This window comes from Lepisosteus oculatus, chromosome 4 (genome assembly GCF_040954835.1).
Source record: "Lepisosteus oculatus isolate fLepOcu1 chromosome 4, fLepOcu1.hap2, whole genome shotgun sequence".
Taxonomy (NCBI): domain Eukaryota; kingdom Metazoa; phylum Chordata; class Actinopteri; order Semionotiformes; family Lepisosteidae; genus Lepisosteus; species Lepisosteus oculatus.
Genome location: NC_090699.1, coordinates 38,545,583 through 38,571,826, shown reverse-complemented (window position 1 = coordinate 38,571,826; position 26,244 = coordinate 38,545,583). Strand labels below are relative to the sequence as shown.

General features: G+C 37.9%; 1 protein-coding gene across 3 annotated transcripts in view; it reads left to right on the top strand.

The window, feature by feature from the left end:
* The window catches only part of dnmbp (dynamin binding protein), a 61,931-nt gene that overhangs the window by 5,255 nt on the left and 30,432 nt on the right, over window positions 1–26,244 (top strand). For all 3 annotated transcript variants that reach the window (XM_015347613.2, XM_006630836.3, XM_069189197.1), the window contains exons 2-4: window positions 18,716–18,870; window positions 19,743–19,865; window positions 20,214–22,367. In XM_015347613.2, coding sequence (XP_015203099.2) covers window positions 18,726–18,870; window positions 19,743–19,865; window positions 20,214–22,367 — 2,422 coding nt within the window. In that variant the 5' untranslated portion in view covers window positions 18,716–18,725. The remainder of the gene's footprint in view (window positions 1–18,715; window positions 18,871–19,742; window positions 19,866–20,213; window positions 22,368–26,244) is intronic.

The following is a 26,244-nucleotide window of genomic DNA, read 5'->3' as shown; positions in this document are numbered from 1 at the left end:
GTTAAATAGAAAGAGATATGAATTCTTAAATTAATCAAGTTACCTGTAAAAGTTGCTCGAGTATTTTTACTTTGAAGTTCTTTAACAATGCATTTGGTTTTTATGGAAATTCCGTGTTCCGTATGAGAAAATATCCTTAGTAGTCTCAAAAGTCCAGATATTTTGTGTTTTTATTTTTATAAACCTGGACCTGGTTAACCCTGGTAAAAATCTTGTAGATGGTTCTATATGAGATCCTGAAGGATTCGTTAAAATCCTTCATATCCTGTACAGAGTTCCATAAGATCTTACTGTATTCCACAATATATGTAAATATCCGGTAAGAAGCTGCGGTTATTACCATGTTATTTTACATGGCTTTTTTCCAAAGCTGCTTAAAATTGCCTGTTTTATATATAGTGCCTTGCAAAATTATTCTCCTTTTTGATATCACATTTTGTTGAATTACATGTAATCTATATACATTTTTAAAGTGAATATTGTTTAAACCTCGAAACACAAACCAAAAGCTTTTTTGGATGCAAATTTAAGTGTTAAGAAAAATTACTAGTATATTTGCTAAAGAAAAATTAAAAGCTTAAATGTTGATTGTGTAAGTATTAACCCTTTTGCTGTAGCAGGTAAACAAAATTACTTTGACACGCAATTCATGCAATTAGTTGTAATGTTGTATCTCTGTGCAATAATATTTAATAGTCAAATGGTTTCAGAATAAATATATCTGCCTCTGTAAGATGTCAAGCACAAATTCAGCTATGAAAACAAAGGAGCTTTCAGAACAATTCAAGGATAAAGCTATAAAAAGGCACATATCAGGATGAGGGAATAAATATTCAGAGACACTGAATATCCAATTGAGAATGGTGTAGTTAAGAAGATGGTGTATTGTACTGTACCCCTCAGGCAAGGCCTAGATCAGGCTGTGCCTCCAAACTGACCAGGTGGGAAATAAAAGACTGGTTAGGGATGCAACCATGCGGTATGGCAGACTGGCATGACATAAGTCTTACTTGCCTGGAAAAAAAGGTTTTAAGTGATACTGCACATATGTAGCAGAAGATTTTATTGTCATACAAGGCAAAACAGTAACTTTTTGGACTATATGCAAAACACAGCACATCACTTAATCAACACAAATGCGAGGTGGAGGAGTTGTTATGGGGCTGCTTCTCATCAGCAGGGAATTGGGAAGCTTGTCAAAAATGAGGGGAACATAGATGGAGCAAAATACGGGCAAGTTGTGAAAACCTGCTTCAGATTGCTAAACAGCTAAAAACTGTGATGAACATTAACCTTTCAGCAGGTCAGTGATCCCATTTACAAGGTCAAACGTTAAACTGGAGTGGCATAATAATAAGAAAGTGAAACTGGCCCAATCAAAAATCCTGACTTGCAGGCTTTTGAGAATCTTTGGAGAGACTTCTAGCCTGCTGTCCATAAGTGATCTTCAACTCAACAGAGCACGAGCACATTTTCCTAGAAGAATGGGCAAGAATTGTACCAAGCTGACATGCAGTTGGTGGAGACTTGCCCAAGATGACTTTCAGCTTTAATTCCTGCCAATGTTGCTCCCACTAAATAGTTCAGAGGTCTGATTACTTATGCAATCAACATATTTCACTGTTGAGCTCAACTAAACTAAAAAAAGAAATCGTTTTTCTGATGTTTACTGTAATTTATCTTATAAATTATCAGTCAGAGCATTCAGTTTTTCAAAATATTATGTTTAAACGAGACATGCATTATTTTGTAATTTCACAAATTAGGACACCATGCGATACTTTTGCAAGGCCCTGGACATTCACCAGAATTTGGAGAAAGACCTGCTGCCCTCAGCCAAGTTCAGATTAATCAAAATGATTTCAATTCAGGGTAAGGGAGCTCAGCTGGCATGAAAACCCATATCACACACTCAGATCAAGTGGACCTTCATTGGCAAACTGAGAATTCAATGTCAAATAAAATATGAATGAGTTTTCTGAGATGGAAATAATACATTTTATTACGGCTTCTATAGAAGTCCAGCTTTATGCTTTTTGTTTGATTGTGGTGATGATAACATCAGTGCCAAGGGGGAAAGATATTTACTTACACTGCCAGTTTATGTTTAGTGCTTTCAAAATAGACTACACTTTAAGAAGTCAAGAATGTCATCTGTTCAGTGTCTGTCTTTATGCAAAATATTTCCCTCTTGAGAAAAACCTTATTTGTTTTCGGTTTGAAACTTTTTTCGAGAGCATCTTGTTTCACAACTGAGTCAAACGTGCAGGGATGTAATCACTAGGCTTGGAATCTCCCCTCTTCCAGACATTACTGACTGGCACAGCGTAATAGCATTTTTTTGGATGGTGCTCGGTTAGCAGCTGTGAGACGGTTAGAGTTCTCTCAATGTGCTGTACACTGTTGTCTTGTTTCAGTGCAGAACCTGGGGCGGGTGTATTCAGTTTGGTTTTAATGCACTATTTCTGTTTCGCTCTTTTTTTCAGAGACTGAAATGATGTTTATATTTTTAGAAAGGACTGTTGTCACCTTCAGCTTTATAAATTCCTCTGCTTTAGCCAATGAATGTAGGATTTCCTACAAAAAGGCTGGATATTTCTAAGGGTGTTGCTGCTTTGCTTTAGATAATATTATCATAGTGTTCTTTTGCCACAGTTCCAGCTTCTTTGTAGTCAGTTATGACAAAGCTATACCTGCTTGTGAGGCACCTTAAAATCAAAACATGATTTGTTCAGTTATCTGGTTTACCTGTGTGTCCCTGTATCCTGAGTTTCTAATACAAGCCACTAGGTGAAATTAGTTCCAATATAGTATTAGGTTTATTTCTATATTCATTTTGTAACTGTGTACTGTCTCTGCAAAATGTTTACTGTAGCCTATATATTGATATGACAACAGTACGTTAAACCTCTGCCAGTGCAAGATGTACTCATTTCCAGATATGAATTGTAAAATAGCACTGCAAAAAAACATTAAATATATTAGACTTTGATTATACTTCCCTTGTACCTGGTTAGATTTGTCTGTCATTCTTAGACTTTTACCATTTAAAAAAAAAAATCATGAGGCAATTTTCCTTTGAAGCGAAACCAATCCTCTTCTTTAACCTAGTTGGAGGGCCATAAAGTAGTTAATATTAATTAACGTTAAGGGGTTCTTAATTCCAGTAAACAAGAAAGATTCACTTGTGAATGTAGTGCATTTTTGTTATCACCAATGTTTAGTAAGCTGTAACTGTGATGTTTGGTGAGAACAGTCCACCTAACCCTATCTATCTTGGATAGACCTGAAAAACCTGAAACCTGGGAATTTCTGTGGCTATTCAGTGAGCCAGTTCAGAATTTACTTCTCCTGGAATTTTGTAGAATAGCATTACTGTGACATGTGACCCTCTTGTGTTCACAACACTGTAAGAATTGTTAAGCTGATACACAAGTATCTGTTCCTACAGTCTGTATGTATAAAGGGTTTGTTCTTACAAAAGATAGTCAATGGAAGTCACATGGTACTTTGTATGCTTCTTTGCTTAAACAGTCATTTGTAGGAGAGGAGTTGGGTGGGTGGAGTTGTTTCAAAATGCCAAGTTGCACAGCACAGTGAATGTGCCAAAATGTATTGAGCAGTGTAGTCAGTAGTCATCTGTAAAGGTCAGGTGAATAGTTTTTGCTGTTATTTTTTACACTGTGATAAATGAATCCTATTAATTTAAAGTTCTGTCTGCAAATACTTATTTTACAAAGGAAATTAAGAAGGAGCAAAATCAGGAATGAAAATAATGAATGATTACGGTATAATACGTTATTGTATTTGAAACAGGGCACAAGAAAGACAAGAAAACAGATAATAAATGACTCCAAACCCCCTACAGGATCTTTACATCTTCTCTTTCTAAGGTTTGACGTCCTACTTCTTTACAATGTTTTAAATTCAATCCACTTAGTCCATTAATTGTTTTTGATTTTTATCCTCCCACAATTGTTCCTGGTGGTGGCATGCTAGGGCAGTGGTTCAGTTTCAGACCTGGGGTATTATCTGTCTGTGCTCGGGTTTTCCTCATGGTCCAAAAATATACTTGTAGGTTAATTGGCTTCTGTGAAAATTGGCTCTAGGTGTGAGTGTGTCTGCGTCTGTGTGTTCTATGATGGACTGTCGTCCTGGGATGGGCTTGGGCTCCCCGGTGACCTTGAATTGGAAGAATCAGTTAGAAAATGTATGGAATTCTAAGAAACGGATTGAAACTCTGAAGCATGAGGAAGGTGAGACCTGCAGTTTAGTCCTGCTACTACTTTTGATGAACTCCCATGTTGACAAAGCTCTGTGTCTGCTTGGCTCACACAGTCTTTCTAGGGTTTCTGACAGAAACTCTGAACATCGTTGTCCAAAGTCTGCGATGTTATCTTACCACTGTGTTAAGTGTTTGAACTCTTGACATTAGAGTTAAAGAAACAAGACACCAAGACTCAAGTTTCGTTGGAAGTGCATATTTGCAGCCAAAGATCAGTCACTTTTGGTACTTTGATTCTTCAGATGAAAATGTCTGGCTTGTCCATCAGGATTATAGATCTACAACCCGTCACAAAATTGTTCATAAAAAAAAAACACCTTTTCTGAGAACACTGAAGATTTGTTACATTCTATTACCTATTTATGAGCTGTAAAGAATATAGAATAAAGGTATAAAGTTTTTAACAAAGGCTATGTATTTAGTTTGGTTAAGTACTACTATATAGCCTGTTGTGAATAGTAATGTCTGGTGTGTTGGGAGGGGAGTATGCATTTGTTTAATACTGTAGAATGTTAACATCGTAGTATAATAGAAAGAAAAATTGTGAAATATGGGTTGAAACTTAGTGTCTAATAAAAATGGTGTGAATGTGTGTGCCCTCTGATGGACTGCTGTCCTTTCTAGGCTGTATCCTGCTTTGTGACCGTTGCTTGCTGGGATAGGCTCCAGCTCCCCCGCAACCCTGTTTTGAATGAAATGGTTTCTGAATGGTTAGAAAATGGAAGGATAAACCTTGTTAAGTATACGTATACTGCCCTGCCATATTAAAATGATACGTCTTAAAATATCATGCAAATTGTTCAAACCTTACAACACAGAGCAGAAACTCAGCACGATCTTTGCAAAACCCAGGTGTAGTGTGGTGGGATAATGGGAAACTGTGCTTGTCAGTGTTCATTGGAACATGAAAGAGCTTCATTCAGTTTGTGGTTTGGGGACTGTTTTTAATGGAGGGTCAAAACAGGGAAAGGTTAATTTTGGTACAGATTAGGATAGTACTCAGCTGAAGGTGCCGCCCTGGCATAAGCTGCTTTTTATTACCCTAAGAGCACAGTCTGAGCACTATTTCATGGACACCTGTGATGTGTCACTCTGGTGTGTCCTTGCATGTGGAAGTAATTGCAATGGACCCATTTGTTTGTTTGCTCACTTACATTGCTCTGCAACACACAGTTTACACAATAGAATTGTTGGAATTAACAGCTGCGACCCTCGTGCTGTGCTTTTGAGCCCCAAACATTTTAACGGAGACAGCAGTTTTTTTAAAGCTCGTGTTCTACGTTAGCGCAGTGTCATAATAAACATTTTGCTCAGTAAACAGATCCAACAAAAAAAATACAAAACAGCACAGGAAGCTTCCAGCAGTGAATGTACCTCTTTTGCTTGTAGAATGCTGCCTATGCTATAGCCACAGTGTGTTAGCCTGCAACAGAAACACGCCATTGTTAGTGAGAAATGATTCCTGCTTGATAAATTAACCAGTGTGTCAGCAGATCGGATTGCACTTGCGCTCCAGCTCGCCTGTGCTTACATTTGGGCATGCATGTTTTTTTTTGCTTTGTTCTTTGTTCTGCAGTGCGTGTGTCATAAGGTGGACATGCTGTATTCTGATGGGCCAATGTCTGGTTTCTCAGAGAGATGGTGATCCAGACATTCTGGATAACTCCCCGCTCACAGCTCGTAGCTTTACTGGTAAAGAAGAAGTCCCGCTGTGTTTATTCAGAATCTTTCTGTAATAATGGGTGATCTAATTAATTTTTCAAGTGTGGTCCAGGACTTGTGTGTGACAAGGTGTTGAGGGAGGCACTATATTGATGCTCAGAACCGTATCTATTACTGTACCATTTACAGATTAATCCTCTGGAGCAAGGCCCTATTATAAAGTGTTGCTAAAAGTGAGTTTCAAAGTTTGAGTTGGATTAAGCCTAGTTCTTAGTCAGTAATCTCCTGTTTTATTAATGCATGTTATATTTTTAAAGCTCCTCCGGCCACTTTTCATGCACTTGAGCAGAATTAATTCAATTCTCCCCTACAGGAGTCATGCTGAACCCAGCTTTTTCTTGTGGGGTAGACTGCCCATCTAGACTTCACTATGTATTTGACAACATCCCATCAGAGAAAATTCAGGGCATCTTTGTGTTGGAGAGTCTTGGTATCCTTAGGCAAAAGTCATTCTTTTCTCTCAATTAATGTTCAGTGATTTAGTGCGTTCATATAGACATCTACTGAAAACATTTCCCTATGTTATTTGAGCTCATTAATATGAGCTTTAGGTTAATACCTAAAAAAAAACAAAGCCACAGCATCCATCCAAGGCTGCCGTTGTGTTGTAGTGATTAGCATTGCTGCCCTGCAATCTTGGTGCCCTGGGTTCAATTCCGAATTTGGGGTGGTATCGGCATGGATTTTGTGTATTCTCCCTGTGTTCACAGGGTTTTTCTCCACATGCTTAAATTTCTTCCCATAGTCCAAAGACATACTGATAGGTTAATTGGCTTCTGAGAAAAAATGTCTGCAGGTGTAAGTGTTTGTGTTTGTGTCTGTATATGCCCTGCGATAAACTGGTGTCCCTTCCAGGGTGTATCCTGCCTTGCACCAATTGCTTGCCAGGATACTCCTCTGTGGTTCTGTATTGATAAAGCAGATAGAAAATGGATGGATTAATCGCTTAATCTCTTAACACAATTCAGTAGGTGTGCCTACTGATTATTGCAAGTTATTTTTTGTGACTGCTGGATGATTCCTAAGGAACATGTTTGGACATACCATAACAAAAAATAGAAGGCTTTAATATCCTTTATTTGTTATTAATTAAAACTGCCAAAAGTGAGAGAGATCCTTTAGTTATTGCCTTTTAATGTCTGTATTTTCACAATAACCCATATTTTAGGAACATTTTTTAATGAAACACAGGTGGTAGCCCTTGTCTCATTTCCTTACATTAGTCTTTGTTTGAGGTCATGGAAAGTGCAGTAGGCTGGTGACTGAGCTATGTGTGGTAACAGACAAGTGCTTAGTGGCCAGCTTTGCTTGAGAAAAAAAAATAAAGCCAGGATTTAAAGTTTTAAGTTTGGAATGCAAGTTTGAGGAGTTATAGTCCTTTTATAAGTGCCATACAAATATTGCTGTTGTGTTTTTTTTTTCAGTGGCTTAACAGAAGTCATTATTTGATGAATACAGCTTTTAAGAGGTGAAAACCTTTACTGGTGGATTCAGACCCTAACTGAGAAGAGTTTTTTTTTACTGTAAAACATGTACCGACACCTTATCAGTGTTAAAGAATGCTAGAATACTATGGATGACCTATAGCCTGCTATATAACATCTGCAAGGCCCGTTTGGAAAGTTCAGGTAAGAATAAGCCGTGACCTGAAGTCATGTTTGCACAAGTTGGGAAAAAATGTAAAAAGGCCAATAGTGACATTTTGTATGTTGAATATAAAAACTTGCAAGCATTTTTTTTACAGTTCCGTCTTTTCAAACCAGCTTGAACATATCATTTGTTAAAGCAAGGTTAATTTTATTGAACTGAAACTTGAAGCTCTTTCGTTTTTGTTATGTGTCAACAACGATGACATCTTTCCAACCAGTGCAGAAACCTTCAGGCTAATTCGTACCTCTGTTTAAAGCTATAGGGGATAAAAGTATTTTTGTTGGAAAAACTGCATGGTTACAGTATGTGGCAGCACATTTTCATTTACACTAGAGTGACAACTTTTGTTGAGAGCAAAACGTGGAATGCAAAAGTGCTGAATGTTTGTATTTAAACTGTTTACTGTACTGACTTGTATGAACCTGTTTTAATGAAAAGGCACCTTCAGGCCTTCTTTAAACCCACCCTTGGTTGTAAATTGGAGCATTATGAGAGATACACTGAAGTACAGTAGCAGATGACAGAAAGGCGTGTGTTTTTGCATAATGGATGATGTTAGGATAAAAGATAATGTTTCATGACCCAATGGTGGAGTTAGTTATGACTTTTTATATGGGCCATTTACCTTAACTCTTATAAAGTGTTGTGAAAATGTTTTTAATTACTGTAAGTGTGAGCAGTATGATGACATGGAATACGTTGACCGAAAAGTGGGGGAGGCATTCTAAAATATCTTCAAGAACAGCACTTCATGATGCTAGTTATAATCATGACATTGTGTGACTAATTTACAAAAAGTCTTCAGTATAACAAGGGGATTTTAAAATTGCATACCCGTTTATATGAAACACTTGGTCAAAATCTCACAAGTAGCTAAGAACAGTTTGTTTGGGACAATCGGGTCAAAGAGAGGACAAATGCTGTTTTTTTAGTTATTTTATTTCTACTGTGGTCACCTTTAAAGGCAAAGGAATGTAGAAGATTTCTGACAGAGCCTTTATGGATAGTTTTTAAAAACCCTTTATATTCCCACGTTTTTTTCAGACAGCACAGTCTCTTCTTTGTGCTTCTTGGTTGCTCCTGTTGGTTTGGCAGCTGCCTGTAGCATGTGTTTGCAGGAGAGGGTTAAACAGATGCTGGAAAGAGAGAAGGAGGCTCTGTTTACAGGACTGTCTCTCATACCCCTGCTACGTTCATCAGGGTAATGCCAAGCAATCCTCTTCCCAGGACTGGCTGTGTGTGTGTGGGGTGATGGGACAGAAAGAGGAATGGTGTGGTGACATTCAGTCCAGTCCCCTCACTGGAAGAGGGTTATGTTGTTTTAATTCTTGGCTCTGTTGTTTAAATACCAGCTGGCTTGTACAACAAGAACTGTATCTAAAGAGCCAGATATTCTTGCACTGTCAAAGGGATATTGGTATTTATGTGGTATATTTATTTTTGTCCAAAAATATTTTTTGAAAGGGTTACAGGAATCCATGTCCAATGTTCAGTCTACAGTATGTTACTCTTTTTGTCCTGTGTCATCCAACAGATTTTTCCAGTTACGTTTCCATTACAATGCAGGCCTATTGCATAGTGTTTGAAATAGTCCACACAAAGGTCAAAAAGGAGTTTATTACAATAAATCTGTTATGGCTCAGCTCAGAGTAGTTCTGGTGAAGTTATTCATAAGTCACAGCTTTCATTGTGACTAATCTTTATCTGAATTGGTAATATCAACTGAAGCACCAGGGCTCCACAGTTACAGCACGCAGTGTATTTCATTTTTACTTTTTCCCTTAGATGTTGAGAAGTTTGCTAAAAATATAATGGTACAGTTATGAGTCATTTTTCTGTGGTGCACACTTTCTGTAACTTGAGGTTTGTGGCCCTTGGATAAATCAGAAAAAATGATTTAATTTAATTTGAACTTGAAACAAAACAGCTGTGTTTTGGGTTTTTCTTTTCCCTGCAGTTAGGTTTTCCAGAAAACAAATAAGAAAAGAACTTGCAGGGTGGTTTTCAAACGTTCCACCTACAGGGCAAATTTGCCCCGACAACTTTTTAAAAATGTTATCTTGGTTAAATCTTTTGATTGAGAAAAGGCAGAGCAAATTTGAAGTGGAGGAAGAAGGTTTTAAAGATGTTCCTTTTAATCACTAATCACATGTAAATGCTGAGACCTTTGAGGAAACTTATGCTTTCAAAGCAAAAGTAAAAAGTAAACATACTGATGTCCTTCATACTGTAATTTACAAGTATAGCTAATAAGGGTGAGGTTAAAGCGTAGGAAAAAGCAATATACATCTCGTAATTCACAGACAATATGTACATATTCTGTGCTGCATACATTACAAGGGAATCAGGAATATAACAAAGAAAGTACTTTGTACTATCCATGCACTCTTGTCAATGAAAAAAAAGATGTAAGTTATTTAAAAATACATTTTTTTAAATATAGCACTATAGATCAAGTAGATAAGGATTTCAGTTTCATTTTAGACAGGAGTACGTCATGGATCAAAAGTGGATATTGCATCAAAACACACTTTGCAAGTAAGGCAACCCTTGATTTATTTTCATTCACAGTATAAGGTTTTAGGAGGAAGCTTTCAATTGACTGTTTTTATCTTATGAAATGATTATTTAGGAACTGTCATTGAAAATACTGTAGAAATAAATCTTCAACTCCAAGGTCTCTTGAGATGTAATCTATACACCACATTGTTAAGAAGAATAGGAAAAGCATGTTTTATTATAATAAATAATATTAACAAATATAGATGATCTCTGTTTGAGGATGATGTCCATCATAGGATTTGGTCATGGATGTAACTCTGAAGATGGTGGCAAGGTCAGAGAGGGTTGTTGTAGGCCTGTTAGTTTTCTTGAAAGCTTTCTTCCACGATTGCTTTCTTGAGATACTTCAGAATTTTACATTGCGTCCTCTGTTGGCCATGGCTGAGTCAGGTAACGAAGACTAGTTTGTAGACGTCAGTAGTTTGGGATTCACATTGACAGTCCATCTTCCCGAAGCTGATATTTAAACTGTGGAGGGGCACAATAGTACAGGTTTCCCTTGGTATTCTCCACTCCAGTTGTGCATCAACTAGTCATCCACTAGAACAACAAATGCAAGATAGCTTGGGAAATACACCCAGTTCAAGCACTGTCATCTTTATTGTTATTATCAAAGGGCATGATGGTACTTATCTATTGACAGGAGTGCTAAATGGAAGCAGACCATCTAATTCAACTAACTGAATTGCCAAGTATAATGAAAAGTTTATTTGTGCTTCATGAAAATAAAATATGCTATTAGCCACCAAAGATAATATGTTTTGGCATACTTCTTTAAAGCTATCAAGCTGGAAATGTGTACTTTTATGAAACATTACTGGTTTTAATTGAAGAAAATGAGTACAGGAAGGATTTAAGGCAGGATGTGTATATTTATCATATGGAGGTTCTTTTATCCTAAGTGACTTTCACTGAGCCTACACATCATGAGCTGCTCCTGCTGTATTTATTCTTCCACAACAGGATTTGGGTTTTCAAGACTCATCACATGGTAGGACAAGAATGGTAAGTAACGTGAGTAGGGTAATGCACAGTTAGTGGCAGAATGGAGTTTGAACCACAAAACCTCCTGGTATCAAGCACTTTACCATAACCACTGGGCCACCTGACCTCCTTAACACCAGTTTTTCACAGTGGCTTTTACTCGTAGATACATTTTGTTATATATTACACTGGTCCTGCAGGCTGCTAAGTAGTTTCTGAACCAGGGGTAAAACTACAGTTTCGAAAGCTAGGGTGTTATAAATTGTGGTTGGCACACTAATTTTGTTTCACTAAGTATTTTCTTAGTCTGATTTCTAGAATTCTTGGCTCTTGAGATAGTGTATTTTGACTGCAGCAAATAGGACTACAAAGCCCATGACCATGAAAGACCTCTTTTTAAACCATGGGAAGGTGGAAAAGCAGAGCCCTACAATCTAAATATTTCATGTTATGAGCAACAGTTTGTTTTTGGCTCATAGGAGAACAAAGATTAAATTAGGGACAGGGAACTGAGTGATCCTCTGTCAGAGTTGCTGAATTCACCTGTTGTACTGTTTTTCTTGGGAACAGTGACTTTTTTTTGTGCAATGAATCCTGACACTTTTAGCACATATACTGTACTGTACAGTATGTCTCCTGTAGAGGAACGATTTAAAGCAGGATTTGTTATTTGGGCATTTCTGTACCTGCATGTCTACCTGTCTATGAGGCAAGCTTTACTTTCTTTTTATACTTCTTGTTGTTAAGTTGGGAACACCCATTAAATGTACTTAATGCCAAGTCTTTAAGGATACTTGCCATGTTCCAACTTGATCTAAGGTGCTAATTACTTTCAGTGCCTTCTGACACTGCTTCACTTAAGTTCATATGTTTTTAAAGCATTGGAGTATTGAAACTCCATTTGTAAATACATCTCAAGGAACATCATATCATGAAAATTGTTAGTGAATTTTATGAATACTTTCCAGGAAATCTGTTATCTAAACATGAAACTGCAGCCAGGAATTATAGTTCTTTGTTTTACATTTCCTTTGGTAATACAGTTTGGAAAATGCTGCTTTCAACTGTTTTTAAACGTGGAATGTTTACTACTTTCTTCACTTCTGATGATGGAGAACAGCAAAGTGCACCACAGCATCCAGAGCAGTTTCATGGTCTGAAATTCAGTTGATCTCATGTAAGGCTAGAATCTACCAAGAGTAATGTGCAGATCATCGTACTGTGACCTAGTGTGGACTGGATAAATCTGATTGAATGCAATGACCATACAGAAGAAAACATAAAGAGGTCCTCAAAAATATGTGGACCTCAGTTGTGTGAGATGCTGGAGCTGATCTTGCCTTTCAGTAATATGATAGGAGTGAGTGGTGAAGTTTGTAGTGAGTGAACTTTTTCACTATGTTTGGTATCTTGATTTTCAAAACAACATGAAGGATCAAGAATGTAAACAAACTGTTTGCCGCACCAGGACTACTTACTCTTCCTACAAGGTAACGGATGGTAAAGAAAACCCTCTCGGCGGTTTTCCACCTACTTTCAATTTTGTTTCATCAATCAACTGTTTTTGTAAGTAATGTTAAAAATAATGGTAGCCCTGGAAAATATAGCAATACCTATATTGCAACCTGTAAAATCAACATTGTCTCTCTTGCAGTCATTTAGTAGTGGCTTAAAATGTCCTTCAGAAAGCTCAGTGTTGTCTCTCCCCAAAATTGAAAAGAAAAATTCAGTGGCATATTTCTTCGCTATGAAAAAGTATATTTACTTCAAATGACTTAAAGAGGATGTTCTTACTTTCACAGTGTCACAACACTTTGCCACAATGTTAAGTTTAACATTTCAGACCTACATAGAAACAAAAACTGTGCTGTTGTGGTTTTTAAACCAAATCTGATTTTAAGTCTTGTTAAGAGCCATCCTTTATGGGAAAACAATCGATAACAGTTTCTTCAGACATTGAAATGGTACTTATTTTTTCTGGTTTCACCCAGAAGTAGAAAAGAATGAATCGATGTTCAGGGTGACAAACTGCTGTTATCTTGAACTTTACAGAGGGAAACTGAAGAAACTTGAATACACCCTCCAAGTCAGGGTTACAGTTCCTATAGGCTCTTTCACCCAGTAGGCTGGAGAAGCTGCTGTGGAGCACTTCTCAGAAACCCTTCATCTGTGCCTCTGCTCCTTATTGAGAATTTTCAGTTGCCCCCCCCCCAGGTCCTAAATAATGTGAAATTGTCTTAGGTCGATCTAACTAATTATGCTTAACAGATGTTTTTCAGATTTTAAAACATGGCTTCTTATGAAATCTTCCGCAAACTAAAAACTACAATGTCTACAGCAGATTAGTAAAATCTCACATAAGGCTGTTAAACCTGATATGCAAATTCTCACAGCCTGAAATCAAGGCTGCATTTTAACAGAATGAGGAAAGATATGAAGAGATTAGTTTTATCAGTTTTTGTAACTTTTTGGTGTCACGAAGATGTTTTTCAGTTTCCTACACTGCATTGTGTCTGAATATGAGTCTCATTTTCTTTTTTCTTTTACTTTTCTGTAGCAATTTAAACAGTAATAAAATATTTTTTTCTTGAAGTGCTTGAACATTGTAAATAAAGAATATAAAGTCCTTTAAAATAATAACATTTTATAATTTCATGACAAATAATAAAATTCCAACAATAATAAAGGGATCATTTCATTTTTATTTGAATATAGTGTTGCTCTGGTACCAAGCTGAAATACAGGACATGTACTGTAGCATTTAGTGTGTTGTTAAAACAGAGACAGCGTAGACATTAAATATATACTTTAGCGTCCCACATTTTAATTCAGTTCCCATATTTTAAGGCTTTCTCATGTGCTTATTTTACTTATTTTGAGTGCCTATAAAATGGTTAATTAAAAATAGTTGGTCATGACAGAGCAGCACAGATCCTTAATATACATCCCTATCTGTGAAAAAGAAGAGTGTCAGTCAGGATCTACAGGGAGGTCATGAGAGTCTAGATTTTCATACCATGCCTGGTTTGTGGGGTGATTTCTTTTCGATTTTACAGCATGTTTGTTTCATGTGCTAAAGCCGACAAGCTGTTCCCACAAGCCACTGTGGCCGGTTCTCCAGTACAAGTGTCAAATTCATTACAGGGAGAGCCATGTTGTTCAAAGCCCTCATGCACTGCTAGGGCAAGTGGTGCTATGCCTGGGCAAAGAGACAAAACAACAAACTCCAGACAGGAAAATACTGCCTGCCTGCATCATCCCAGCCAAATTTCCTTCACTCCAGCAAGCTTTATAGTATTGGATTTTGTTTTTGCAGAAGAAAGCAGTTTTCTTTTCTTTCCACAATTTATTTCTTCATCGCACAATAGATTACAAATGTCATTTAGACAGACAATAACCTCGAAGAATTGTTGAAACCATAATGATGTCCTTTAAATCCAGAGGCATTTTTGCAGAATGCAAATATTTCTATTTTCTCATATTTCATTTAAAAGGTCCAGTTTGGTTTTTATTTGCATCCTTCTGGTTAATATGCTGCCGTATAGTGCTGGATGCATAAGTAAAATGTACTCAATATGAATTAAGCCTGCTGGTTTGAAGCCCTGTTGTATTTAACTCTGGGGAAGCTATGCAAACAAACACACTGTAAATGGGTCTAAGCTCAAAAAATAAAATGTTCATGTTTGCCAGAAATTACAGCTGGCCAAAATCAGAAAAGCATAGTGAGTGTTGCACCTGTGTACTGTACCACTATGGAACAAGTAATATTCCATGCTGACAAAAAGAAGAAAGAAAACACAATTTTCCGGCCGTGGAGCCTTCTTCAGGTGAAAAGCCAAAATGTTTTATTTCTTCTTTTTTTCAGCGTGGAATAAACCTATTACTTGTTCCTTTGCAGCCTACACATGCTGACGCAGCTACCCACCTGAACTACTGTCTGAGTGATACCACTATGTCTGAGCGATTCGGTTTTGGATCTGCAGTACCATACTATCCCCCACCAATCTCTGCTATGATTTTTTTTAGAGAGGAGCAGTAGTCAGAATACCTTAACAAATGCAAAAATAAACTCAAGCCTCAAAAGAGCAAACTACTTTCATTTTAACAAATCACAAACCTGTATGTGTATCATTTTACTGCATCATGTTTAAAAAAAACAATTGCTGGAAAAGGAAAAAATACTCCTAGAATGAAGGTAATTATTCCAGGTAAATTATTCTAGTGAAGAATGTTTAATAAAACGGACAGAGTGAAATCTGAGTCATGTAATATTTGCTGTCATGTTCCACAAAATAGATTTATTTTGTACCGGACTTTGGCATGACAGCTACCACAATGCATGATTGTGGATTTTTAAATACCCGACTGTTTTGTTGTGACTTGGTCACAAAAAGTACCTTACATTTTAGAATTCAAAGGGAGTGTTGACATTTTCTGCTTCAGAATGGGAAGTACAGTAGCCAATGAATGGAGAGCTGGGTGTTGAGCTGCAAAGCTGGGTGGGCTTCCTCTAACCGCAAGGCTGGTGAGAGTCATTAACTGAGAGGCCTCTCGCATGGGCTGTTTGGGAATTGCTTACTCCTCTTTGTTGGTGTTCCTAGACCCTGTGGTCACCATAAGACTGCTTGCTATTGAAATGGACTTCCTTGGACACTGCTTACAATGTGTGCTGCATTGGAGAGAATACAATGGCAAAGCTCTCCCACACCATGCCCAACTTTAAGTTGTAATTCTAGAATATTAAGATCCTTCATAATTTTGTTTTATTACTTTTATGGAAAGAAAGTGTCTCTTTATTAACTGTGTTTGCTTCTGTTCCTTATCTTAAAGCAATTTTAATTGCATAAATTAGATCTTAATCATGACTTGATATTACTCAGTTGCTTGGGTTTTATATGGGGATCTCTAGAAATTAATGTGTATTGTGCAAGCACAAATGGTGAAGAAAAGAGTCATTTTTGTCATTTATTTAGACATTTTAGTAATTAGACATTAATGCCTTTGAACATTTTAGTTGGGACATTGTTTTTTATAAATTCAGAATTGTAAATTGTCCTGTGTTACACCCAGTCTCAGCACACAGCATCCTAGGGAAGGTTTGAAAAAAACCCTATGATTTTCAAGACTAATGTTCAGTTTCAACAATTCTAAAGAAAAGAATGAGTCTGGCGTATAATTAGGAACCTAAAAGTAGCAAAGCCTGACTACTGCACTAAAATTCCATGTTGAAGTAGCACACAAAAAGCCAGCCACTCTTATTAAGAGGGACACACAGTTGATAGCAGTCTGTAATTCTGCTTGCAGAAGATTTCCAGGGTTGATCCAAGTGATTTCCTTTTCTGCATGTGAACGTGCTATGACATGAATTACCTGTCTTGCCTGAAACAAAAAGCCTTAGGGATCAGACACAGAATAAGAAAGGGCACACAAAAATTTCAAACTTTCTCCTGGGACAATGCTATACATTTCACAGTTCTGAAACGTATTGTGATGGAGAGGGAAATACATTTTGGTGAACTGTCTGGATGAAAGTTAGATAAACGAATCATGCACTTAATACTTAAGTCTTAAATAGTTACAAGCCACAGTGTTTTCTCTTTAAACAAGCACTCCACTGTTTATGTGCTCCAATGGTTGCATACAATTTTATCACTAGGCCTTGAACATTCTGTACTCTGTATGTAAATTGTTATAAATGTTAGGCCACATGACTCTAAGGACTTGAATCTGAGACTAACGTTTTTAAAATGTACTATGCACTTTAAAAATAGGCCTATTAAAACAGCTGTATAATGTGAACTGTACGTTGAGGAGTGAAGAGATATGCTGTGCATACAAATGGGATCATTAGTTACATGTTCCTATAATAATAATAATAATAATAATAATAATAATAATAATAATATTATCACTTTATTAACCCTTTACAATTTCTTGGCTTAGGAATGATCTTTTCGCATACCCGAGCTTGCTCTCCATGAGACACACAGACACACAGATAGGGAGAGAGCCTGCCCAGAGCGCAGGGTCTGCCATTGTACAGCACCCTGGAGCAGTACATGTACAGTGTACAATGATCAAGAATTAGCTTTGTGCACGTTGTTACCTGATTTTTTAAGATTGTATACTCTCAAACACTCTGCTGTGTTCTGTTGTTGACAATGGGAATATCTACCAAATAATACAGCTCCTAGGGGCACAGTTTTCACCACTTGACTTTTGTTTAAATAGATCAGTGAGTTTATAACTTCATTAAACACCCTGTTAATCTAGGCAAATGATCATAAAACACTTTCAAATGGGACATGTAGGAAGCATTTATAGGTGTAGTAAAACAGTAGAGTAATCCAAGATCTAGATTAAATCTGTTTCTTACTTCTTATAAAGGAATGTAGAGGTTGGTGTTAGTTACCCTTTTGTTACTATTATGCCCTGAGTCTGCCTTTTCCATGATTGATGTGACTCGCTGTACAGTTCTCCTTGGCTCTCAGAATTTCCTTCCTTAAATGAAACCAACGCCTAATCTGAGATCTCTTTCCTTGACGTCTGAGAATGCAATTTAGAGAGAGGTTAATTTCCATTGTACTCTTGGCTTTACCCTTTACCAATTTCCTTTGCACTGCTAAAAGTTTACATTGCAAAATTGTGTGTTTTCGGCTTGGGAAATGTCTGCCTGAGGAAATCAGTGCTGGAAAACAGCCTTATGAAGGAAACAGCCTACGGTTTAAACGCAAGAAGAATATTTGTCTTGATGTCTCCTGATGGCTAGTGACACCTAGTGGAACAAAAAAGAAGGTGCACCTGACATCACCATACACTCAGGTCAGTGCGCCATCTGACCAATGTAGAGGGTGTCCCTTTATGTTCAGGCTCTCTTTCATAGGTTATTTCTTATTTATGCCCCCCTACCATTTTTATATGTAGTTCAGACAGGATTCATGGGAGAAGCCAAATGGACAAAAATGACAAATGGAAGTGAAATTGCTTGCCATGCATATTTTGTATATTATTTTATTAAATTGCTGAAAACCTGAGACAGTGCTTAGTATGTATATGTAGATTTGTTTCTGTCAAAGAACCAAAAAAATTACGTATGATGTGGGGTGTTTGATCCTGCCAATCCACTGGAAAAAGGAGCATCGTAAAGAACACAGCAAAAATGATGCTGTCAAACTGGCCAAAGAGCTGAATGTTTAAGACGTATAAGGGTGCTAGCAGGGTTTTACAGTTAGTTATTGGTGACCATTGCCTTCATAAAAAAAACTGTAGTTCCAATGTCTTTGTAACCTTTCTGCATACATGGCACAGATGCATGAGCATGATGTGCACAGGACCTCAATGTTGCTGGTTTTCCAAGATACCATACAGAGGTGCGTTTGTGTCTGGTGTTGTGTTGCGTGCACCCACTGTATTTCTCCATGATTGTACTGTGGAAAGGCTCCAGTAAAGCAAGGTAATGTGGTGCAACTTCACGAGGCTGGAAGTCTGATGGTTTCCTTTCGTGTGTCTCAGGTGATGAGCGATGGAGCCGGGCTCTGTGGTGCGTGCCGTGTTCGAGTTCCGCCCCAGTGTATCTGAGGAGCTGCCCCTCTTCACCGGTGACGTCATCGAGGTGCTCAGTGTGGTGGATGAGTTCTGGCTGCTCGGAAACAAAGATGGCGTCACAGGTACTGCTCAGAATACAGCTTCATGCGTACCGTGTGGCTGCTGACGCTCAAGAGCCAGACCCTTGTTGAATTCTTCTTTAAAAATTCTTTAAACATTTAGTCTGTCATACGATTTGTATACTTGCATCTGATATCTGATTTTCTGAGAAGTTGATGTATTTTCAAGACCATTCTGTAAAGTTACTGCACACGTTGTCTGTAGAAGTTTTGTATTGTACAAATAGCTCTTGAATTTTTTTAATATATTTTCCTAACAATATAACGTCTTGACATGGATCTCACAAATGTAAAAACTGAATTATCACTAGGTTGTGATGGATGGACTGGAAGCGTTTTTATTATAGACACATAGTCATGAAATAATAAAATTTATTTGATCACTTTAAGTCATGTTATCACTCTGTATAACTGTTACAGCCATTTTATAATAGCTGTGCAGGTCTCAGTGCATTATTCCTATAATGCACTTCCGGTTATTTGTTTACAGTTCAGATAAAGCCACACCTGTTTTTTTTCATAATCTCATCTTTAATCGCATTTATACCAGATTGCATTAATCTTAAATTACTTTGATTTGATTTGTTTGATAAAGTTACTGAATTGGCGTAAGGCATAAACAAGGGACTCCTATTGCTTAGCCAACTGATCCATATCAGGTTTTAAAGGCGAAGTCTCTTTTATGCAGTGCACTGCACTGAGGATGGAGACTATTTTAACTCCAAATTCTTGTCCTTACAAATGTATGCAAAAGATTATCAACACAGGTGTTAAAATAAACAGTCTTTGGTGATGGATTATATACAAGTGTCTCAAAATTTGTCAGATTATTGTTTAATAGTTCTTTTATTGACATGTTGTATTATGTCTGTCAGGCCAGTTTCCTAGCACGTTTGTGGAGCCAGTCACAATACCGAACACCAAAAGAGGGGAGAAACTGTACGTCTGCATCAATGACTACAGTTCTCTCAGTGCTGGGAACCTCCTCCTGCAGAGAGGTATTAACTTTGTGTTATCTTTAGCATGAATCACTGCAGTCTTGAACGACGAGCTCACCATACATTGAAAAACAAGACCGTGAAAGTAATATTAGTTCAGATTACAATCTGAATGCCTGCACTTTGCATGATGTACAGACAGTGGTGTGTTCTCTTTATCACAATTTTGTGCAACCATGCAGTTGTCATCCCATTCTTTTTTCTTTGGGATGAGATGAAATAACATGGAGCCATCAAAGCAATCAAAAAATATTGAAATATTGGCATGTCATCGTCATTACACACACCTGATAGAAGGACCTTCTGTACTACATTAACATTTACATTATTCTTCTATATCTGTTCTAGGTGACGTAGTAGTTGGCGAGGACACTGTGGACTCTAACTGGCTGAGAGGAAGAAATTGTTGGGGCTCCAAGGGAGTTTTCCCTTTGTCTTGTGTGAAGGAGCTTCATCTCTCTTCCCGGTCTCGCAAACTGTCCAAGAGGTCAGTGTCTGAATTGCCCAGTTATGCCCTAGGACAAGCCAGGGCTCTGATGGGATTATCTGCACAGCTGGATGAAGAGCTGGGCTTTATGGAGGGAGATATCATCATCATTGTTGGAATTCCAGAACCAGGGTGGTTTGAGGGAGAGTTAGAGGGAAGGAGAGGGATTTTTCCTGAAGGATTTGTGGAGCTTTTGGGTCCTTTGCAAGCAGGAGAAGACCAAGGGGGCCAGGATGACTATGACATTTATGAAGAGGAGGACATCTGTGTTGAAGAGGCACCATTAAACACTGAGGAATTCACAGGGGTTTATGGGATAGCTCTGTATGACTTTAGGGCCCTTGAATCTGGGGAGCTTGATTTTAACGTAGGTGACAAAATTCACATTATCAACACTTTGGAAGACGGCTGGCTTGAAGGGGCAGTCAATGGCAGACGTGGAATATTTCCTCATAGGTTTGTAAAGGTTGAAGATCAAAGCACTGAAACAAAAAAGCAACAGTCCAACTCTGAGTACGGACAAGAAACGGAAAACAAATTTGTCTGTTCTCCCTGCACTATCGATAACCACTGTGACTGGAAAACTGAAGACAGTGGAGACAATAGTCAGTTATGGGATTTGGATTACTTTGAAGAAAAATCAGATCAAACTAGCTCAGAAACGACATGGCTAGAAGCACTGTCAGATGTAAAATCTACCCCCGCCAGTTCAAAGTTGAACCATGAGCCTCAAGGAACTCAAACAAAGGGCAATTCTCAGGGGATTCCTATAAACAGGGGAGACACGGTCATAGACGCAAAGTTAAGTACAATCCAGAACCCAACTCCTTCTCACAGAGGTCTTACGAGAACAAATTCTGCACCTTCAAAACCCCGTCTTCCACCAAGGCCAAGTCTACATTCTTTAAATAATAGACGGTACAGCAACATACCAGATGCTGTGGTAGACCAAAAGATTGCCGATAGCAGTTCTGAGGCCCCCCCAGCCCCTGCTACTAGAACATTAAGTTTAGTAACAAAAAAAAGAGATTCAGAAAACTTGCATAATAATTGGTCTAGAGATGGTGGTTATTTGAATGTCCTTCAAACTTCAAACAAAAATGCAGCTTACAAAGATTTATCCTGTTGTGCTCAAGACAAGAAGCATAAAAATAAAGTCCGTCAGTTGAGTGTTACCGACTCTGATTTGTTACCGGGATGCAGAATTGATCAGCAGGTGGGTTGCAAAACGGCTGAGGCTAATGGCTTATCCAGCTCGTTTACGCTCGAGTGCCTAGCAGGCTCAGCTCCGGATTTGGATTCCAAACTGTCTCAGCAGCTTGCCGAGTTTGAGAAGAGTCTTCCGGACTACAAGGCTAGAGACTCCAAGAAAATATCCCGGCATTTTTCCATCCTGGATTACAGCAGTGAAAATGATATCATGAGAGGCTCCCCCACTTCCAAGAGTCAGCAGGAAGGCTGCTCTTCTCTAGAGAGAAGAAAAGCACTGAGACCCCCGCCACCCAGGCCCCGGGTACTCAAACCTCAGGGGTCGCCGTCGTCTCCTAGACCTTCGGTGGAAGGTCCTCAGCCTACAGGTGAAGGCCAGCCTTCCCAAAGTTCCTTGGCATTCAGGCCTTCTCGGCCCGCTCCCCTCCCTCCTCAGCCCTCTCCAAGGAGGAGCACTCCACAGGACTCCACTCCGTTCCAAGCAGGATCTTCGAGTGCTCCCCAGGACAGTGCCATCCACCAGGACAACACCTCTTTTAAGATCCCAGAGGAAGCTGATTTTGATGGAGGAATTCCTCAGGTGGATGGGGACTGTGTCCTGGAGGCAGAGCAAGACCAGTATTCTCTCCTGCTCAGGCTTCAGGAGGTGGAGAGAGACATTGAGATCTACACCAAGACCATGGAGGAGCTCGGGGCGATGCTTGATGAAGAGGAGGATGAGACTGCCAGAGCTCAGGCACTAGAGAATCTGGACTTCTGCACTTACAACATTGAATCTCTAACAGTAGAACAACAGCAGCTCAGAGGTAAGATGCATCTTGTTAGTTTTACCCATGCAGTGCTCAGAGGACAGTGAGGCTGTTACAGGCACCTGCTGTTTTGTATTAACCTCATTAGCGATATCCCTGAGCCCTATTTGGGGTGGTAATCTGGGCACAGCTCAGGCTGCACAAATTTAGTGTCTTGATCAGTGGCACGGTTGTTGTTTTTTCCCCCGATTTGCCAGTCAGAATGGAATACTCAAATTAGAAAAGCAAAATAAATTACAGCTGTGTAATAGTAAACCTCTATTTATACCAAACCTCTCAGTGTGCTACTAATGGCCTTGTTCTTATTACTGAACTGTGGGTATGGTACTATTTTCCTAGTATGTATGATTGACGGTTATTGCACAGCAAGAAACAGGATTCTTTTTTGCTGCATGAGTTAGTTTCTTATCTACGTAATTTATCCTTTCACGTTGTTCGGAAGGTAAAAACATGGAGGCAGCTATACACGACTTTCCATATCTTTTTCATGCACTGTCTTAGTGCCCACGTATGGAAGTGTAGCACTTTCTCAAGATCCATCTGCTTCATCTTTAATATTTAGTTGTATTTGTTCCAAAATGTTTAAAAAGGATACAGTAAACAAATTTGAAATTAGATGTGAAATCATATTTTGTTTTCTTAATTCTTTATTTTTTCTGATTGGTATCCTCTTCCCTTAAACTGTACTATATGGTTAGTAGCTTTATTGCCTTTTATATTTTTACAATGTTATAGTAGATTCATTGTCTGCTTTTCCTAATGGTATCCCATCCTGTTGTCCTTTGTCAGCGTGATCAGTCTACTGCAACAGGTATGAACTTCACCTGGCTTACCTAAAAATTACCCCTCTGTAAGAATGGATTTACTTTTAAATCATTCAGCAAATTCATGATACCACATGAAAAGTAGAAAACAAGACCCAATATACCATTTTTATTTTTCACAGCTTTCAGAAAGTTTTCAAATTAACTTTCATTTAACCTACAGCCTTGTGGACATTTTGTGTCCTCTTAATTGTGCATTTCTTAATCAAGAATTTTAAATCTGAGTATACATTTTTTTTAATGGCATTACTGCTGTAGCAAATTTTGCTGTCAAATTTCTTACTCCAAATTATTTACTTTTATACTGCTAGTAAATAACTTACTCCATATACAGTAGTTAAATGGATGTTAGTGAACTGTGTGCTACATTGAACAAATATTTAAGTTAAGTTAAATCACAGGCAATGGCTTTGAATATTTGACTTCCAGTAAAAATTAATAAAGTTTTAGTGGTATAAATATGTAACTGTTTTACATTTTCGCTGTGAAATAGTAAATAATTTTATTGAGAGTAAGAATCTTTGATAATCAGCTGATGTTTGATTCACTTTGAGAGAGGAATATGAAATTAAATAGCATGTGTTCTGTCATCACTAACAAAGATAAAATGACCATTTGTTCTTTGTTGTACACCGTTTTTACAACAAGTAATTCAACTTAAAATTCCAAAACCTCATTAATTATTCTTGAAAAGAAGAGAGATTTAGTTGAATCCCAGCCTCCTCATCAAACAGAGAATATTTTTGCATGCCAACCATTTATTGGCACTCCTTTCTCAAAGCACTTCCTTACTCATGTGAATGAGTCTTCACTGGTGGTTTCAGCATTGACCTATATCCACCTTGGTACAATCACAGGCCTTTCTGAATAGAACACAAAGACAAAGATCTGATTGCTCACACAGGGCTGAGCTCCACAGACTGGTTTCTGTGCTTTCCTGATCTCAGCATTCTTTTCCTCTCACTTCTCATAGCAAACAGCTGAGTCATACCTTGGTCCACCCTAAAGGTACAATATTTAAATGTCTTTGTCCCTTAGCTTTTCATAACTTTTGATTTTAACAGAGTAGGGTTTTGTAGTACATTATCATCATAATCAACAAAACATACATGCTTGCAACATTGTTATCTCTTACCATTTTTAATTAATAATAATTGTAGGGTTTTACGTCTCATCTGAAGGATGGCACTTTTTTACAGTATAGTGTCCCCATCACTATACTGGGGGAATAGGACCCACATAGACTGCAGGATGAGCACCCCCTACTGGCCACACTAATATCACTTCCAGCTGCAATCTCAGTTTTTTCCCCAGGAGGTCCCCCTTCCAGGTAGTGACCAGGCTCACACCAGCTTAGCTTCAGTGGGTTGCCGGTTGTGAGTTGCAGGGTCATACTAACTGCCTGGTGTCAAGGAAAAATGTTATATAGTGACTCAACACAATGCCATCAAAACTTTGAACAGAAGAGAGGCTGATGCAGCTTCTCACATTAAATGCAATTTTGTTTTTTGTCTAATGAATAATGTACAGCACAACTCATGAAGCATGAAGCCGTTTTATTTAATACACAAATCTGTGAATATAATATTAGGCCTTCTATTCCACATTGTTACTGGATTGAGAAAGGCAGTCATGTTTTCTTGTGAGGTCCACCTGTGCTTTAATTTAAAAAAAAATGTATGAGTATGATGTATTATTGCTTTGCCTTAACTTTCTTATACAGTGTTAGAAAGGTTTTAGGAGTTGGTTAATTTGTTTTTTAAGATGTTCTCAGAAGCCTTCTAGAACTTTGTTATGCTGTATAGAACACTCTTCTAAACAGGCCAGAGTTTAGTGCATTTAGCACTATGCTCTTTAATAATGTAAATATTTTAGATGGCGTGTTAAAGATGGCAGGAATGCATTCCTCGTTAACAAAACATTTCACATATGCACGTAGCTCAAACCTTACTTTCCATTTGCAGTGAAATGGCCAACACAAAGTCACTCTCCTGGGACTTAGAAAATATTGTTTTTGTGTGTACTAAAGCAATGGTTAGCAAAAAGAAATCTTTTTTAGGGAGTAGAGGCTAATTTTGGAGTGTCTTAGTGCGTGCGTCCTTTATTCCATTTTTCAACATTTGTCAGCCACATCTTAAATAACAGAGTCAGAAGGTTAGCAGGTAGGAAAACATTTTCCGTTTTAGAAAAACCATTAAGATCTTGAGGTTTAAAGAGACTAATACAGTACTTGTATTTATGCCTTTAGGATTTATGTCTAGAATACTATAGTTCCTTGCATGAAAAGCCATTTTTTATTACTGAGGTTGTTCGGTCTTCAATCGTACCATGATTTTGGCTTTTCTTTATTTGCAACTTTTTCTTTATTATTTTTTTCATTATTATGATTGTCTTTATTTATCTTCTGATGAAAACTCCCTACAGACAATTACACAGCAGATGTTGGAAACGGGCTGTTTTATATGTGTCTTTTATATAACACTATCACGTTTTTTTTCTCTCTGAATACTGAACTATTATTCTTCTTGTTTGTCATATATCAATTTTTTGTCCTTCCAATAATTTGGTATCCATGCCAATTCTTGCAGAGAGCTCTCCGAGTGCCTTCTCTGAAGGCCTGTGGTGTTTACTCTAAGTAGTATAGACTTGAAGACTAATACAGCTGGGTACACAGTCAAGACTGACTGATAAGAGGAAAGCTCTGTGGTTTCTTAAAGTGTAAGGTTACACTGCAATGTCCGTACTTGACAAGGGAAAAATACAATTACTGCTCATGTATAATATTGGGTGTCCCTGAATCCCTGAAGCTCTTGCTTTCAGCAAAGGTATTTTTTTTCTTAAACTGCAATCCTTTTAAGTTTATTTTTGCTTCATTCTTATAATTAGACCAGCAGTTTAAGAGGCTTTGGAATAGCTTTCTCCTTAAAGAATGCAAATGCTGAAGTCTTTATGAGCAGTTTCTAATGAAAATCTGTTAAATTTCAACAGGGAGCTAAACTTATGGAAAAAACAATCTGCAAGAAATTGCCCTTAGTCCTGTCAGCATTGCT